This window comes from Macrobrachium rosenbergii, chromosome 25, assembly GCF_040412425.1.
Source record: "Macrobrachium rosenbergii isolate ZJJX-2024 chromosome 25, ASM4041242v1, whole genome shotgun sequence".
In the NCBI taxonomy this organism is placed as follows: Eukaryota; Metazoa; Arthropoda; class Malacostraca; order Decapoda; family Palaemonidae; genus Macrobrachium; species Macrobrachium rosenbergii.
The window spans coordinates 24,801,799-24,819,826 of record NC_089765.1 but is presented as its reverse complement, the minus strand read 5'-3'; the positions used below and the strand labels follow the sequence as shown (position 1 = coordinate 24,819,826).

The 18,028-nt window shown below is 35.7% G+C and overlaps 1 protein-coding gene across 1 annotated transcript; it reads right to left on the bottom strand.

Annotated features, from left to right (window-relative positions):
• Positions 1–350: 350 nt before the first annotated feature.
• On the bottom strand, positions 351–16,532 carry LOC136852484 (zinc finger protein 600-like). The gene is made up of 3 exons (XM_067127137.1): positions 16,403–16,532; positions 11,201–11,372; positions 351–6,322 (listed from the first exon to the last, which is right to left on the bottom strand). The coding sequence occupies exons 2-3, from the start codon at positions 11,361–11,363 to the stop codon at positions 3,306–3,308; spliced, it is 3,180 nt and encodes a 1,059-aa protein (XP_066983238.1). The 5' UTR covers positions 11,364–11,372; positions 16,403–16,532; the 3' UTR covers positions 351–3,305.
• Between the last annotated feature and the right edge of the window lie 1,496 nt (positions 16,533–18,028).

Below are 18,028 nucleotides of genomic sequence, written 5' to 3'. Positions count from 1 at the left end.
GAGTTAGCCCGGCATTCACTCAAAACCTGTTATAGTTCCTCATATGATCATGCCTGTCCAGTAAGGGTTAACATGAACAAAACAGAAAATATTAAAACTGTAATAATCATTTGCATGATAAAAGAGAAGTATGTATAAAGGGAAACAACAATAAAATGAAATAAATATAACTAGGATTACAGAATCTGTAAACAAACTATACACCTGAGATGTGGCTTTTACCTGACTGGAACCCATGATAAATGGGGACACCAGCAAAACCTTTTAGTTCAGGATTGAATTGTCTAGGATATGAAAAGACCAAGGTGTGAGTTAATGGAGATGATAGGTCTCTTGTGAAGCAAACAATATTTACAGTAACTTTTATATTTAATAAATACAAAACTCAATTTTACATATACAGTATCTTGATGTTTGGTAGGCATTACTGACCAATCACTGCTGCCTACTAAAATAAATGAAAAATGTAGTGGTTAATGCTAGGCACGATATTACTTTGCAATATTTATTATTATCATTCAAAAGCTTACCCTCGTATGGAACTAGTTAAAAGAGGTCATTACTGATAGTAATGAAACAGAGATCAGAACATAATGAAGGTCATCCATCAAGTAGAGCCAGATACGGAGGGTAACAAATTTTTGACATATGGTAAATTTATTGACAATTTCTGAGAAATTTATTAAGACAATTTAGACATTAGGGATACATTTTTTTTTTTGCCACTCCTAATGCTCCTGTTGATTCTTCTTCTTCACCTCATAAAACAGGATCGCAGACTAAGTTTTATACTGCTGGCACCAACTGGCACTCACTCACATGGACAACCCAACAGGCACCAACCAAAGACGGTCAAGGCATTTGGCTGGTATCAATTCAGAAAACAGTAGAATCTCAATGTAGCATCACAATAATTATTTTAAAACACACCAGTTATAAATAAACCAATTGTTTTTAGCACTCTGTTTATATTTTTAGTTTCCAAATTTTTTTAAATACAGTAATAGCAGAGCAGGCTCTTAACAGTTCTGTATAAATTTTAATTTATCTGAACTGATGAACTGTTGAGGATTCTACTCTTCACTAATGGCACTAATAAAAACACAAAGGCTTCTCCTTATCTCTGTGATGATGATGTATGTCACTTTGATCATCTGATAGTTGGGGCACTTTCCCAGTTTATTTAGTAACATATCTATGTGATGCATTAACACAATATCATAGAGGTACTGTCACAGTACTCAAGTACTGTTTGCATAAGAAACTATGACTGAAATTCATGTCATTAACGACTTACAAACATATTGTCAAAACGATACAACAAAAATAATAACTTTTGATGTCAGCAAATGCTTACTTAAAGAGCCTGTCATTCACTGCTACACAGTCCGACCTCAAAAATCTGGCACCCTTGGGACCAGGCCACTGCTGGACCACAGAAAATTCCACATTTTGGATATCACCCCTAAAATACCCCCTATATAAGTCTTGCCAGCTCATTGACATATATTGCTGTTATCAAAAGTGGAACAAAGCTTATGAATAATCACTGTCATTCGTTACATTAGTTCCTATGCAAAATTTTTGCCTACTCCATAAGCATCTCTCATGAAATGTTTACACCTTCGCTACATTGCAGCTTAAACCTCTTTATAAGGGCACTGTCAAATTCTGATCTCACACCCTTCATTGTTTTTTGGCACTTCAAACTTTCCTGGTTTTCATTTTCAGCAAAAACCTAAAAACCTGCTGCTCTTGTTTCTTTAAACCTGCACAGTGAGAGAGAGAGAGAGAGAGAGAGAGAGAGAGAGAGAGAGAGAGAGAGAGAGAGAGAGAGAGAGAGAGAGAGAGAGAGAAATTTTTACACCAACAGATTCCCATTTGCAAGCCAAGTAATACAGTTGTATTAAGAATAATGATAATTTTAATAAAATTGTTTTATTAAAATTATATTTCATGCATTATTGTCATATTATCATATCATTTATGAGCATGGCAAACGTGCCATTTGCATTCTGCTAATTGTTTAAATTCTTAAAATCATCAGCTGACTGCATTTTACTGACACCATCACAGTCATTAGTTGCTAAATGAGACACGTTTTGGAGATTAGTTTTATAAGTAAATTATCAAAGCAGGGTTTAAAATTGGAACTTACAGTACTTTATTTATAAATGCAGTAAATTAAATGAAATAAAGCTGTGATTTTGCCAGTATTGGATGTTGCTTTTGCCTCTTCCAAAACGTTTCGTGGCATGCACATTATTAATTTATTCTGCCACAGATACAACCGTAAATTTAGTGGCATATTTTTTTAGACACTTTCCTCTCCATTGAGTGAAGGATGAATAAAGATTTATTTTACAGTACAGTATTCTTATTGAAAATTAAAAATTTTTTAACAAGATGACAACTTTAACATAACCTTTAATAAACTTGTGTTAGTTATGGTAACTGACATCAGCAACAGCAAACTGCTGTTTTTCGATTCGACTGTTTACAAGTACTTGCTGTTGTTTATGCCAGTGTCCTACACGCAGTAGTGAGTGATTGTTAATTATAAGAAGTAGTGAAGAATTCTTAGACAAGTCACAATGTTGATAAGCCTGATTTAATGTATGAAGGTTCACTTAGAATAGTGTAACCTACTGAAAATACATCTCGCAATATACACAATGTATATGATGATGAAATCATGTTTTTGGATGAAATTTTAACGATCGCATGACACATGAGTAAATAAGCAAATTAGGGTTCTTTTGTACTGTATGCTGAATATTTTTGAATTTCACTGAATGTTTTTGTTGAAAATAAACTGTGCATGTGTGTTCATGGAGCAAGTTTCAGTTCTGAAATCCGAAAAAATAAATCCGCCAAAATGTGTGGTGCCACCCTCGTAGCTACTCAAGAACTAATGGAGGCTAATTAGAAAACTTTCCAGATTTTGGGAGTTCCTGGACCACAGAATGCCGGATTTTCAAGGTCGGATTGTACTTGAAATAACAGAAAAAGCTAAAACCTTTTGTAAATCCAGGTCCCATTTCTAATTACAATACAGTGAACAGAAAATTGACATACTTTCTGAATTAGAGCTTCTACAAAAGGAGTGTTAACATGAATGCAAATCATACACATTACTTATTTTATTCTTTTACAGTTACTCCCATTTTTAAACTACAGTGTGGCATTTCACTTTTAGAGGGCAGCAAAGATGAAAAATTTATAATACAAGAGCAAAGGTATAAAGTATGTATATACACAGTATACATATAGACATATTTATTTAAGTTCAATTTGAACTAGGTCTAGGAACTAGATTCTTCATAAATGATGTAACTAATCTCACCAATATTTCCCATGTTTTCATCAGTTTCTGTAACTTCAACTACATCATATTCTGATCCCGGCACATCATTTACTTGGGAGTTTTCATAAGATGATAAAACACTCCCTTTTGAACTAACAATTTCTCCTTGGGGTAAATGCTGTCCACTGTTCACTTCGGAGAATTTTTGTTGTCCATGGAAATCTTCCTCAAATTCTTCTTCCTCGTAGGATGAGTCAGACTTATGAATTCCTGATTCACTCTGAATATTACGAATTTGCTTATGTTGGATGTAGCCTTCTGTATTCACTACTTCACTTGTCACCCTTGTATCCTTGGCATTATGTCGCTTCAGACAATTATTTTCTTGCTGGTGACGGGCATAACGACGAGATAAAGTGTTTTCCCAAGGTACCTCATGTTTCTCAATTAAGTGAACGCGTAACTTTGATGGTTCACTGTAGGCTTTTGAACAAAATGAACACACTGAGGGTACTTTTGCTTCATGCCTCCGCTTCCTGTGAGTTGTTAAATCACCCTTACGTTTGAAAGTCTTCTCACAGTCAGCACATTTATGTATTTTTGTACCATGAACATTGACTCTGTGTTGTCTCAACTGGTGGTATTTTTCAAATTCCATATCACACACTTGGCACTTCCACTTAGTATTTGCATGATCAAAATATACATGACGCTTTAAATACACTAAGTCATGATATTTCATGTCACAGAATTTGCATGAATATTTCTTATTATTTGTGGTACCATGAACCACAGCAATGTGTCTGCTAATATATTGTGAATTATACATTTTCCCGCACACAAAACATTTCACAGGTGGCTGGACATCAATGCTATGACTTTCTTTCATGTGTTTATAAAACTGACTACGTAACCTGGTTTGAAATGAGCAAACCTTGCAACGGTGCTTGTACTGTCTCCTCTTGTTAGGATCCCCGTGGACCCGAGCCATGTGGATCCGGAGGGCGTTAACACCATGGAGTCTTCTGTCACAAAGCTTACATTCTAACATAACAATTTCATTTGGACCACCAGTGACATCAGTATTTTCAACTGCCTCTATGTCCTCTTTTACTGAACAACTATGTTCCGCCATTAAAATGCGATTTTCAAACTCTTCCCCACATATCCCACATATGACTTTCTTTTCCTTCTCTTCCATTGCTTCTATGTCTGAGTTGGTATTTTGTTCCTGAGAGTCACCATTTCCTTCAAACACCTGCAATTCTTCATCGATCTTCAGTCGCTGATCATTGATACCACCCTGACCATCGCCCTTTAAAACGACACAATACCCTAAATCCTCTTTGGGTGGTTGACCACGACTTTTTGCACCTCGTCCCCTTCTTGAGGCTCGAATTTTCTCCTTTTTTGAACCACTCTCAACGGTGGGTGGTGTCTTATCATCCAAAACAACCATGTATTTCTGATGAATGATTTGAAGATGATCTTTTAAAGATTCATTGCTCTCAACAAATTGATTACACACTGGGCAACGAACTTCCATTTTAACTCTGGACTCTCCAATTGTATTGACAAAATTGTCCCCGTAATCTTTTTTCTTTATTATTCTGGTGGTTTCTGGATGTGACTGACTCCTGTGTCTCATCAGGACCTCATGGCTTGAGAACAACATCCCACATATTCTGCATCGCCAGTGAGGTGCATACACCTTTTTGACAGCTGTTTCACCCCCTTTACCTTTAACCCTCACAAACTGGACGTGGGGCTTGGCACCGTTTCTCTGCTTTGATTTACCATCAGATGTTTGAAGTTCATTTTCCAAGTCATCCAAGTCTCCAGTGCTTCCCCTGCCATCAGAATAACAAGTTGACATCTGATCATCTGCATAATCTGGCTCTGTTTTACATGTCACTTCAGGCAACATCTCCCCTTTGTTAGGGGCGGGCAGTTTTTCTGTCTTCTCAACAACCATTTTATGATACTCCTGCAAATGTTTCAGCAACTCATTTTTGTTCTGATAAGTACTATTGCAAGCATAACACCTACATTCACCTGTTCCTTTATCTTGCCTTGTGTTACAAATGTTGTTCCGGTGCACTTCGTTCCCAACAGTACGCTTTAGTGATACCTGCAAATCATATGACAGCCACTTTTGTAAAATCTTATGTTCAGTACTAGCATGGTTACTCCAATCTTCTTCACTGTTGAAAACTTTTCCACAAAATCCACAGGTAAAAATTTCACTAACACAAACTTTTTTGGAGTTCCTGGATTCACAAGCAACATTTCCACTATGAGAAATATCACTGTCACCCGATCTCTGGGGAGATTTAGAGGGCAAATCTGATGCTCTGGTATATGAAAAGGACAACTGTACATCTGGCAACAAAAGTTTCTTTTTTTCTTTCAGTGGAGAACTTTTGCAGTTTACTGGAACTGTTCTATTCCCATCAAATGAAACATTCAAAGACAATGTTTTCATACCATTCATCTTTTCTGGCCAAACTTCAAGAATCTTTGTCACAGCTGAATGCAAATGTGGATACAGTATGTCGCAGTCAGTTATTACTACATAACACTTACTGCAAATATCTACAGTGGAAAAACCAGTAGGATCTACTGTCTGTGACACTGGAAACTGAACCCCAAAGCAGTGGAGAAGTGACAATGGGTCTAACATGCTTGATGGCAACTGCTTACCAAGAACAACATGCATCACTTTCAAGCCACTTAAAAAGTGTGCCTTGCAGAAGAAGCAAGAATAGTTGTCAGGTTCATCTTTAATGGGGCTGGTAGCTTCTATATTTTCATGCTTACTGATTGCACCAGTCTTTTTCAGGATCTGAGTTCTAGCTTGGTCACCTCTTCTTTTCCCTGAGTGAACTGTCACACTTTTAAAACTTGTGCTGGAACCAAAGCTAGAATTGCCAGAAAACTCTTGGTAAGTCCCTCCTGGATCATAGAGAGATTTCTCCTCTACTTCAATGGTGACCTGTGCTGGACATGGAATACCTGAAAAAAGACAGTGAACTGTTTACTGCACCTTTCATATAAAAATATGGAAAAAGATAAAGGGACACATACAGCTTTTGTAGAGCTACATGAAAATAAAATATGAAAACCCACAGCATTAGGGTGAACAATGAGAAATGAAAACTCACAACATTAGGGTGAACAATGAGAAAAGATGAATAAATAAATACACTAATATACAGTAACTCCTTGATATATGTAAGTCTTGACTTTTGTAAATTTTTTTTAAATACTGTACACCAAAATTAAAAAACTTCTTGGGGAAAAAGTAAATGAAGTCAGATGTTACAAAGGCAAAGCAGTACATCTGATACTAACTCCTCTATCTGCCGCCCAAGGGTTTCACAGTAACTCCAGCCATGGGCTTACATGCTTTAATTAATTAATCTGACAAGGTCTTGATACAGTTAGGAAAAAACAGACCCAAAAAAACAGACCCAAATATACAGTGAATGAAAGATCTCTACAAAAAAATTGCCTAGTTACTGCAACGCACAAAGTTGTAATCATAGTCATAAAAATATGAAAAAATGAATAACACAGCAGTGACACATTTTTCATAAGAAAGGGAAATAAACAATTTGAGCAAAAAAAACTCTCTATACCTTTTTTGTTCAAAACAAGCAATTTTCAAGGTAGATTGCTCAATTTTGTACATGATTATCCTATACAACATTAAAAGCTCCCCAAAATAGTAGAAATTACATATGAGAAAATTCTGCACTCTCACCCTGAAAAAATGTTCCAAACAACTATTTTGTGATAGTCTTTGTTTTTTATACATAGCACATCCCGATAAACTACCTTTTCATTGCAATGCAAAAGTTGTCATAATACCACGACAAATATGAAAGCTTGAATGACGAAGTAGCGTTACATTCTCCATAAAAAAAAGGCACTCAGTCAAGTGTTTCTCTCTCTCAGAAAAATGATACACAATGTAATTATAAAATATAAATTTAAACCTATACAAAACAAGCAAATGTACATGTTACATGTGAATAAAAAATATATAAGGAACATTCATCAAAAATTATCCTCATCTTGGCTGTTCCTCTGGACAATTTTTTTTTTTTTTTTTTTTTTTTTCATGTCATAAAAATGTGAAGGACTTAAATTTGGATGATGTTTATATCAGTCATCAGTATAAGAAAAGATTAATTGTAATACTGTATTTTACTTTGACAATTACAGATCCTATACTATTTCAATTAATATACCATGTCTAAACATTACATGTTTATAGTTCTAAATTAATGAAATTTATGATACTTTACACAAACTTTTGACAATTTCAGCCACCAATCATCAAATTGTTTACAATATATTATTGGAATAGTAATAATTTGCTCTTTACTTACTGGCATTTTTAATATAGTTATATACTGTATCACAAATGGTCAAGAAAAAATTTACTAACACATAATTTTACTGTTACAGAAATATAAGATGTGCTCTGAAGAGCCAAGTGTTGTGCCATCTTGGGGAAAGCCTTAAGTGCAAATGGCTTTGCCCAATCTGCTTTTAGAGTGCTCTTAGATGGATTAAGTAGGAAGCTTTCTGTTTTCTTCTTTGACTGACAGACAAAGTCCCATATGCAAAGACTAACAAATACTTAGAAACGGTTTTCGATGCACACAAAACCCACTTATCAGATGAATGCTTCAGTGCTTATAACCCCTTGTGGAACTATAAAGCTGCCACTGTAGCTGAGACCAATCTTTACAAATTATACATTTAATTGCAGCAAACAAACCTAGCCTTTGAAAGTGCAGCATAATATATACAGATAATGCTCTAAGGGGGTCATAAAACTTTTACATTGCTTACTGAAAACAACACATCTTTGGGCCATGGTTACCACAATTGTAATGTAAAAATAATGTACTATTAATAGAAGAAAATATATATTTAGCTTGATCAAAACAGAAGTAAGCGCAATAATAAAAAAAAAAAATTGTCAAGTACAAGTTAAATTATCAGAACAATTATACAAGATGAGACAAAACACAAATACTTTTGTCCCATTTTTTTCCATTTTCACTTTCTTGTGTTTCCATCTCCAATTTCAATCACCTTCATACCTGTCCCTCAACTGTATAATACTTCTACAGCAGCTGTACACTGTATTTCCTTTTCCACTGATTTTGACAAACATGCCAAAAGGACATCCTACATTCACAAGAAGGTCAATACTCCTATCTTCTTTGTTTAATTCTCAATTATGATTTTTGTAAGTTGATGTCTTTTTACCTAAAATCCTTACCCTTTTTTGCAGAATGCAAAAGTGGTCTAGTCCAGTGTGTAAGAGATGCCATGCCATTGTGGATGTGAAAGTCGTTGTAGAAGTGACAGACATCCTTGAGTCAACAAATAATTCTGGAAGGGAGGCCAACACCTTCCAAGCTATGTGCAACATATGTGGAAACGAAACAGGGGTGAGGCGTGTCAAGGGAACTATGAAAATTCAATGTTGCTATTACAAGTATAGTACCCCGTACTGTACAACCTACCACTGAGGTCTGCTCCTCAAGGATCATGTTCCTCCAATGACATGTGTTGGTGGATGACTACATATAATTCATTCAAGCCACTGTTGAAATGCTTCATGTTCATTGCAATGCTGCAACATCCACAAGAAAGAAAACTACTGCAAACAACAGCAATTGCTGAAATGATAAATTCAGTCAGAACAAGTACTTTTGCCCTCTTCAAAGAAGCTTGATGCTCTTATGAAGCCTTACAGGACTTCTTGCAAAGAGAACTTCTGAGACCTCTTCTCACTCTTCCTATAGTCTGGAGAGGAGGAGGAGCTGAAGAAGAGGATGAAGAAGAGAATGAAGAAGAGAATGAAGAAGAGAATGAGGAAGAGAAGGAGGAAGAGCTTGATAACAAGAGGAAGAAACAAGCTTCTACTTCTTTGCCATACTCCAGTAATGCTTCTTGCTCTTTCCTCAAACAAAATCAGAGGATAAAGTTGAGGCAGGTGTCGGTACATTTCAAAGAACACCAGGAGAAGTCGGACATTCAAGTTTTTTCCAACAGGAACCGCAACTGCTATTAAAGAGTAAATGACAGTGACCTTTGGAGCAGGAACAAAAAAGGACTCCATGGCTGATGCTTAGTGGTCCAGAAAGGCACCAAAGACACATCCCAAGGGAAGGCTACATGGTCTTCAGGCATTTCATGGGCCCCAAAGGAAATCCTGAAGCAGTTGGCATCACAAGGCAGGGATGGAAGGCACAGAAACACACTCAAGATCCAAACCAACAGTGACCACAGCAGGTGCACGTCGCCCCACAAGTGCTGGACTCTTCTTCCAAATATGTATCCCTATGAACAGGGATGCCAGAGAGAATGAGCAGGAGCCAAAAACAGATTCACAGGTGTAAAGAGAGGTGCAGTACCACTGGCTGACACAGGCAACTACTTTTCAGCCTTCTTTTGCTTCTCTCCATACCTATTCCACTACAAAAAAGACCAGCCAACATACCCTTCATACAGCAAATCAACAGAGCAAACTCGCCTTGCACAAAATGAACAGGACTGGTGAGACTCTGGTTATGGTAACACAGTTATCACAAAAACTCTGTTTTACCTTACATATCTAAACTCTTCAATCACGGCCTTACTCTTCTCTTGGATAGCATCCATATCAAGTCACTCTAGCAATATAATTTCAGTTCAACAATCATCAACACAGAAAGTCCCAAGTCAAAACCTTCAACAGCTGAAGTTTGAGACAACAATGAGACATCTGCTCAAGATGGGAGCTGGCACCATTACCTTATTAAAAGATTACTGTTTAAATTCTCATAAGTGCATAGAGTAATTATATAAATAAATTACAAAACTTAAAATACCCATGGAAATTACCTAATAACAACACAAATATCAAAGTGAAGAGCAACATAATACCCTAATCTTTGCAACAACACAGTAAATATAAACAATACAGTAGATATACCAACTGAGAAGTCGTTAACATGAGCAAAAGCAAACTCTGAAATGCTAACTAGGTAACTGCTCATTTACTAGTTAGTGGCAGACTAACTGTAACCCTCATCAAAAAGTAACAATAATGTAAAATTAAAAAACACTCAATGTGATATTAACTGTGAAAGCTACTCTCAGGATGAAGGCTTTGATGGATTACAACAGCCAGTCCTGACAAAGCCAGAGATCATAAGACAATCAGGACAATTAGAAAATAACTGTCTATTGCAGAAATCAGTGATTTTATCACTTAAAGAGACAGAGAAAAGCTGAGAGATTTCTTACAGTAATTAAATCAAGAATTTTATTAAAAAGTGAGGAAAATGAATGTTGATAAAAACTGTAATGGTTATCTACCAATAAAGCAAGCACTGAGATATGAGCTACAGCTACAGTTAGTGGATACATACCCAAGGATCCACAGCTTCCTTGCACAATACACTTCTGCCTGGTAGACAAAGACTGGTGAACCTGGCAACACGTGGGCAGTGATAGAAGGCATATTTATGATTAGTGGGGTTGTGCTGATGCAACTATGTACCATCTTTAAAAGTCTGTCATTCTAACCTGTAATGACAATTTCTCCTGTCTTAGAGCATCAATATAAAATGCTACTAAGAGAAGCACAAACAACAAAATATGCAAGACCAATAAAAAGAATGAGTAATACCAATGTTCAGATTTTACTAGTGCTAAACTGGTTACACTGGTTTGACTTACAAAATGAATTTATATTTATAATGAAGTCTGTTTTACTATAGAGTGTAGAAGCAATCACATCAAGAATTTTCTCTAAATATGAAACTTCCTCATATTACTAAATTGTGAGAGATAAAGAGAGAGAGAGAGAGAGCACCATACCGGTTTCTATGTTATGGGTGGACCTGACCCCTGTTTGTGATATAATTTCTGGGACTTCATGGGATGTAATATTTTGCAAAACCTCTGGATCAGTGGTGAAATCTTCATCCTCAACTTTGATTGGTCTGCTTGCACTTGCAGTTATTGTATGCTTGACTTCCATTTTGTAAACCTACAAAAAGAGAAAACATCACTTGTGACTGATAGTACTACTTCTGTCAAGTAGTTAACGATTATGAAAATACTGTTTAACTTTTACAATAGAAATATTCATTAATCTAATGAAAATTCCCCAACAAAACTTGGCACTCCAGGAAGCCTTACAACTGAGGCATTTCTGGTTATATTGAATTACTGAAATTTCATAGCTCAAGGTTTTTCATCATAACCTAATGATTTAGTTTGTTACAGAACTTTACTCAAAATACCCAATACTGGACAATGTTCTTTTAATACATTAAAGAGTACTATATAATGAATGACATAAACACTTTCACAAACAAGAAAAGGGTTGAAATGTCAGCATTCCTGAAACAAACAACTCTGCAATGAAAGTACAGTATTGAGGCTATGATTAGGCCACACATGACAACCAGTGATACAAAATGATAAACAGGTCACTATAACCATGAAAAGTATTCTCATTTCTCACAGCAATATGAAGCAACCAGGATTGTCACACAATTTATGATACCGCAGTATTTGCATTTAGTTGTATATTATATGTATCCAGTAAGGGTGCATGATTGCCCAAAGCTAATGTTATGACATCTGCTTTGCATTCCTTTATTACGAAACTCTCACGAGGATTTCCAAAGGAAGGCATGGTTGCCAAATACTGCATTACTACCAACATGTTATTTCTTATTTCACCTGAAAGTCTGATGCATGTAAGACAGCATAAATCCATAGCCTTAAGGATGCTAAATTACCTTAGCTTATATCTACTTGAACTTAAAGAGTTCGCATTTTACATAAATTATTAATGGTACTTTAGACCATCATCGTATTCTGGAGTAGAAACTATCATTTTTCTATGTTTTAATGTGTCCTTTGAATATTCATTTCATTTGCAAAATGAGTAGTTTTCAAGATATTGGATGCCCCTCTTATATCCTACAATTATGGCGGACTACAGTGGGAAAGTGGGGTTCCTGGGTGGGGACAATACAAAACAAGTGAAGCACAGGATGTACTAACCTAGGGCACTGGATCATTACCTGGGAGTTGGGGGTGGGGGGTAGTTTGAGCCCTCTTGGAGCCTCCCCACCTACAGTAGGGTACTACAGATTAAAATAAATAGGGTTGTGACCTAACCCAAATTAACCTAAGGAACTGCACACTAAATTAAAATAATAGGGTTGCCACCTACCCTAAGGTGTTAAGTCCTGACCTGAATCCCCACTAACATATCCTAGGTTGCCACATCCTTAACTACCTAGTGATTGATGTCATTTTAAAAACTTGCAATCAACCTTACCTTAATCACAACTGGAACTTGTGGAAGCATCAAGGGGATTTTAGAATACTGCCTCATCCAAAAATCCTGCTTTTCAACTGCAATCCTATCCATAATTGTAAGATATAAGAGGGTCCTGCACATTTAAAATTAGGCCTAGCCTACTAATTTGCTACTGAAATGGATGTCAGAAACATCATATTTTGAACTCCAGATTACAATTATAATTTAAATTAAAAATCTAACAAGTGACCAAATGTTCAATAAACCTTACTTTTATCAGAATCAGAACCTCCAGAAGTAGTCTATCATGGGGGAGTAGACTAAAGCACATCCTTGTCATGTCATTCCTTCAGTATTTTCCCCCAACCCAAAACCCCTGATTCCCCACTGTAGTCCCCCATAACTGTATGATACAAAGGTTCCTAGTGTCAAAATTAATGTCGGAATTTTTAAAACACTATAAAAAATTCAAATAAGGCAAAATATTTCAAGAAACAAGAATTACATGTCGGCACCAACAGAACCATAATTAAGAACTGAAGCCTGTACAGTATTTTCAAGCCAATGCCTTAATTCCAAAATCCCACTAAACTAGTAAAACTTAAAACAACAGAACCAGTCAGGTTTCAGCACTGTTCATGTACCCACAATACCAGATGAAAATAACTCAAGTCCCAAATATGCTAGCCATCCTTACCATAATATATGGGGATCTGGAACCCTATTCATTTGACCATCAAAACATAAACAAAGAACTTAAAAACTAAGTACGTAAAAATATTCTTGGATAATATTGTATGTAAAAACATTCTTGGATAATATCTTATTAACAGTAAATTGGCAATAGATTTTAGTATGATTTTTAAGTATTACACGCATTTTAATCTAAGCCATAATTGCATTTTGAACTTTAGTATATAATTTTCCTATGTTTTAATGTGCGCTTTGAAAATTTCTGACATTTGTTTTTGGTAAATGAGTAATTTTACAGATAGTAGACCCCATCCTTATATCCTACAATGCAGGGAACCACAGTGGGAAAGCAGGGTTTCTGGGTAGGGGAAACCACAAAACAAGTGAAATACCAGGAAGTTAATCTTCCTGATAGTTTTCATTCTGGCTACAGTAAGTTTATGGAATGTTTTCAATTAATATCATGCACTAGGCCAAGGACCCTTGTACCCTAAATAAGATAAGATGGGTTAGGTTGCAACCTTATTATTACTCATCTGCAGTGCTCTAGGTTTGGTTAGGTGGGGTAGGGTCTAAGCTCAGGTAAGGACTGGGCATCCTAGGTTAAGTTAGGTGGGGGATCCCAGGGGTCAAAGAACCCCGGGTTAGTAGGGACCCAGCCCCCTGGGTTAGGTTAGGTATGGGATTTTGGGGTATATACGAACACATCCCTCTAGGTTAGGGTTGGCAGGGAGTCTTGGACTAGATAGAGAACAAGCATCCTAGGTCATATTAGGGGGGGGGGGTCCTGGAGGGACAAGCTACCCTGGTTAGGTTCGTTAAATTAATCACTGTGTTTTACTTCTGTGTTTTTCTCCACCTAAAATCCCCACTTTCCCACCAGGGTCACCTGATTCGTAGAATATAAGAGCGGAGTCCATTATTTCTAGAACTACTTATATGCTAACAAAAAGAGTGTCAGAAACATTCAAAGCTCACTTTAAAACACAGGAAAGTTATATTTTCCAGTCCAAAATGCAATAATGGTTTAAAGTAAAACTTTACCACTTTTTGTATCATCCTCTGCAAATTTAGAAGACTTAAAGACAGCAAAAAAAAAAAAAAAAAAACTCCAACGTTGAGGATTGGTATTAGGCTAAAAGTAAAAGAATCTGCATTCTGCACTTTTTAAATCTACAAATATGCTAAATTTTAAAGACATTGGCATAATTTACACCAAATATTAAAATTAGCCGAATTCGTATTTTCCCAGGTACACAAATTAGTTTTTTAAGCACAAGCATTTCTCACTGTGCACTAGAGATGGGTCTTAAAGCTTGGTAATGAGGTTGTCAAGCTAATAAGTTGTATGCACTTGGGAGGGAAAACTTCAGCTTAGGTCAGTGGAGTTGCAACAAGTTAACCAGTAATTCTACAGAAGAACTATCCAAGGAGACATCGTTTATTAATTAAATTTTTGACTGAACAATATAAAAAGGGTGTATCTAATGCAATACAGGCAAGATCATTTGAGAAATTTACCGTCTTTAGTTAATGTTTTTTCACTCATTCCCCAGGGGCCGGTAGGCCTGGCCTAGGCTATTACACACAGTACCCAACTTAGCTTTTCTGTAGAATTACCACACATTTAAAACCAGTACCCAATCACTGGTTTATAAAACTGAAAGCACCCTTTACCCTAAACACACTTTACTGCTGGGGTGCAACCAAATTGTTATTTATACAGATCCAACCTATGTAAATGCAAGAATGAGTTTTTGCAATAGATCAGTAATGATCTACAATATACATAAAACTCTAGATAAGCAAGCTTAGTGGGAAAACTGTGACGTTCATGAAATTACTATCAATTTAACCACAAGGTGCTGCACTTCACTATAATCGACGCTTTATATGTTGCGCTAGGGCAATGACGATGTTATTGACACTTTATTTTCAAATATTGCGGTAAATTTAGTCCCTCCTCTTAGCTCTGCTTGAGTGACCAGTCTCACCCAGCCATTCAGCTCACTCTTGAATGTAAAGGATGCTAAATTTCTCTTAATCATAGGTATAAAAATAGCAAAATTGTAAACCTTCTGTCAGCCGGGGGGGCAGGACCAGGGAGGCTTTTACATCCTGAAGTTCAGCAACGGTCGAAGATGTCTATAAATCTTTGTTTATTTTGTAAATTTTGGAGACAATGGTCTTTGACGATGATGCTTATTCATTTTCATCAAATAGTGATATGGAGACAGATAATTACAATGACAGAGACAATAATAATATTGGTTTTAAAGTTAGTCAGCATATGACAATTAACATATGCACACAAATACACCCATTTAACCAATTAATAACTGTTGTATATTTTTAGTACTTTTATAGGTGTTTCTTGAACAGCGAAGGAATAATATTGTCATGTAAAAATTTGAAATTGTCTCATAAAATACTGAATGGAGCATTCCAAAACTAAAAAGTGGTTTTTGAAATAATGTTTTCTTTCCAAAGAAATATTCTTTTTAAACATCAGTCCTTAAAAGTATCATATTTAATTTTTAATTACTAATCTGGGACACAAGGCGATTACAACCATGTATAACATTAAGGGGTATTATTTTATAAGTTACCAATACACGACATGAAATTGTAACCTACATTTTTAAAATTACCTCTTCATCAAATTACGACTTATAAGGTAAGACAATACCTGTCCCCCAAACACCCCTAGGTTAAGGGGTTTTATTTTATATTAGCAACTTATAAAATTTTACCCATTAGGGTAGGTGATAAGTTAAAAAACTGAGCAAGAAAATATTGGTTCCATCGCTGAAGTTGCAAATGTTGCCGTCGTCCTTAGGTGGCATCCTCTTGCATGTTTTGGTATTATAGGGTACTATAACCAAAGTAAAATTCACCTAATAAATTTGCCTCTGAATATGCTAAACATGGCCTAGCTTACCCTTTCAAGATAAAATATGAGTTCCATAAGGTATTTTTCGCATTAATACTTCACCAAAAACTGCAAAACTCTTATAGTAGCCATATCTTACAGACGCAAAACATACCTCTCAACAAAACACAAATGTAAATCCCAGCACGACAACATTCAATTGAGCTCACAAATATCAAAACAATAGTGTATAAATTCCACCTCACGCCTTCCGTCTAAAGTTTTCTTTTCCACCCTTTACGATTAGTCTGAATTTCGGTTCTCAATTTACGCTAATGTGACAAATGCAAGACATTTTTTATTCAACTTTACGAAAATTTAATTTTATATTTGTCTTTTGTCACTGAATATCATTTATATATACGCTAAGAGTGTAAGCAGGTTCGAGATGTGTATCGTAGACAGAAGTTTTCAAAGTGGTAGACCGAGACCACGTAGACAGCATAAAATTACAAGAAATGGAAACAAGAAATGGAAGAATCAATATCTTTCGTCTATAGACTTCTATAGGGCTATATCAAGCACAATGTAGCTGAACAATAAAAGTAGGCATAAACTGGCAAAATAATTTGTAGTTTTTATGATGATAAAAAACTATTATTCGTTTCCTTTTTGCTTTGTTCTCACAATACAGAGAAAAGGTTCAGTAGCAGAACTGTCATTTCTTGATGAGAACAAAGTAGAACAGCTCTAAATACAATGTGGAAGGTAAGAAGAAAAAGAATCAGAGAAAAGGAACTTGTTTGGGGACATTAAACGTGCCGTTACATAAGGAAAGCCTCGAACTAAAGTGCTTTGTGGGGAATGGTTGACTCAGCGCTTTGATGAATTCTAATATTGTTGTAATATTATCTTCGTTATTTTCAGTGAGTGATTGTAATATAACTTGGGATGACTTTGAACATTAAAAATGCAGCTTAACGCGAAGTTCTATGAATTTCAGTGGGTGCTGGAGGTGCTGAGGAGGATATATATATATATATATATATATATATATATATATATATATATATATATATATATATATATATATATATATATATATATATATTGTATATATCAATGCAAAAATATGAAGCAAAATAGTAAAAAACCAAAATATATAATAAGTATAGTAATAGATTATATAGTAAATACAGTATATAAGAAAATAATACTTTTTAATTCGTAAGAGGCTTGATTGTTTATGATTCCTGCCTTCCATCTAATGTCATTAGAGGTAGTCGAAAGAAGATGGGGAAGATGAGAAAGGTTAAAAATCTAGAGAATATAAATAAAAGTGGTACACCCAAAATGGTTCTACAAAAAAATATAATAAGTGTAAGAGAAATAAGAAAATATGGAGACGCAAAGAAAGTAGGAAATATGGCATTAGAAGTAAGGAAAAAGATCTATGAAACAGTGGTGGTCCCAACATTATTTGCCAACATAGAGACCTGGAGCAACTTAACAGAAAACGAGTCAAACGCTCTAGAGCAAATGCAATACAGGATCCTCCGAGGAATGTATGAACAGCCAAAGGGCACGCCCTACTGGGGAATTTTAGCGGAGTCCGGCATATGGCCAGTTGCCTATAGAATTGAATACCATCCACAATATTATAAATTCAGACAAGAAAAGGCTAATCAAAGAAATAGTAGAAGTCAGTTAAGAGGTACGGGCTGTGCTGGACAAAAGGCATAGAAAAGATCAATATAGATATAAATGGAATGGGAAAATATGCCAAAAAAGAACTGAAACA

Coding starts and splice junctions, on each gene's coding strand:
- LOC136852484 (XM_067127137.1), bottom strand. CDS start 11,363: ATGGAAGTCAAGCATACAATAACTGCAAGTGCAAGCAGACCAATCAAA. Junction 6,323..11,200: donor CACCCATAACATAGAAACCG/GTATGGTGCTCT, acceptor GTCTTTTTTCAG/GTATTCCATGTCCAGCACAG.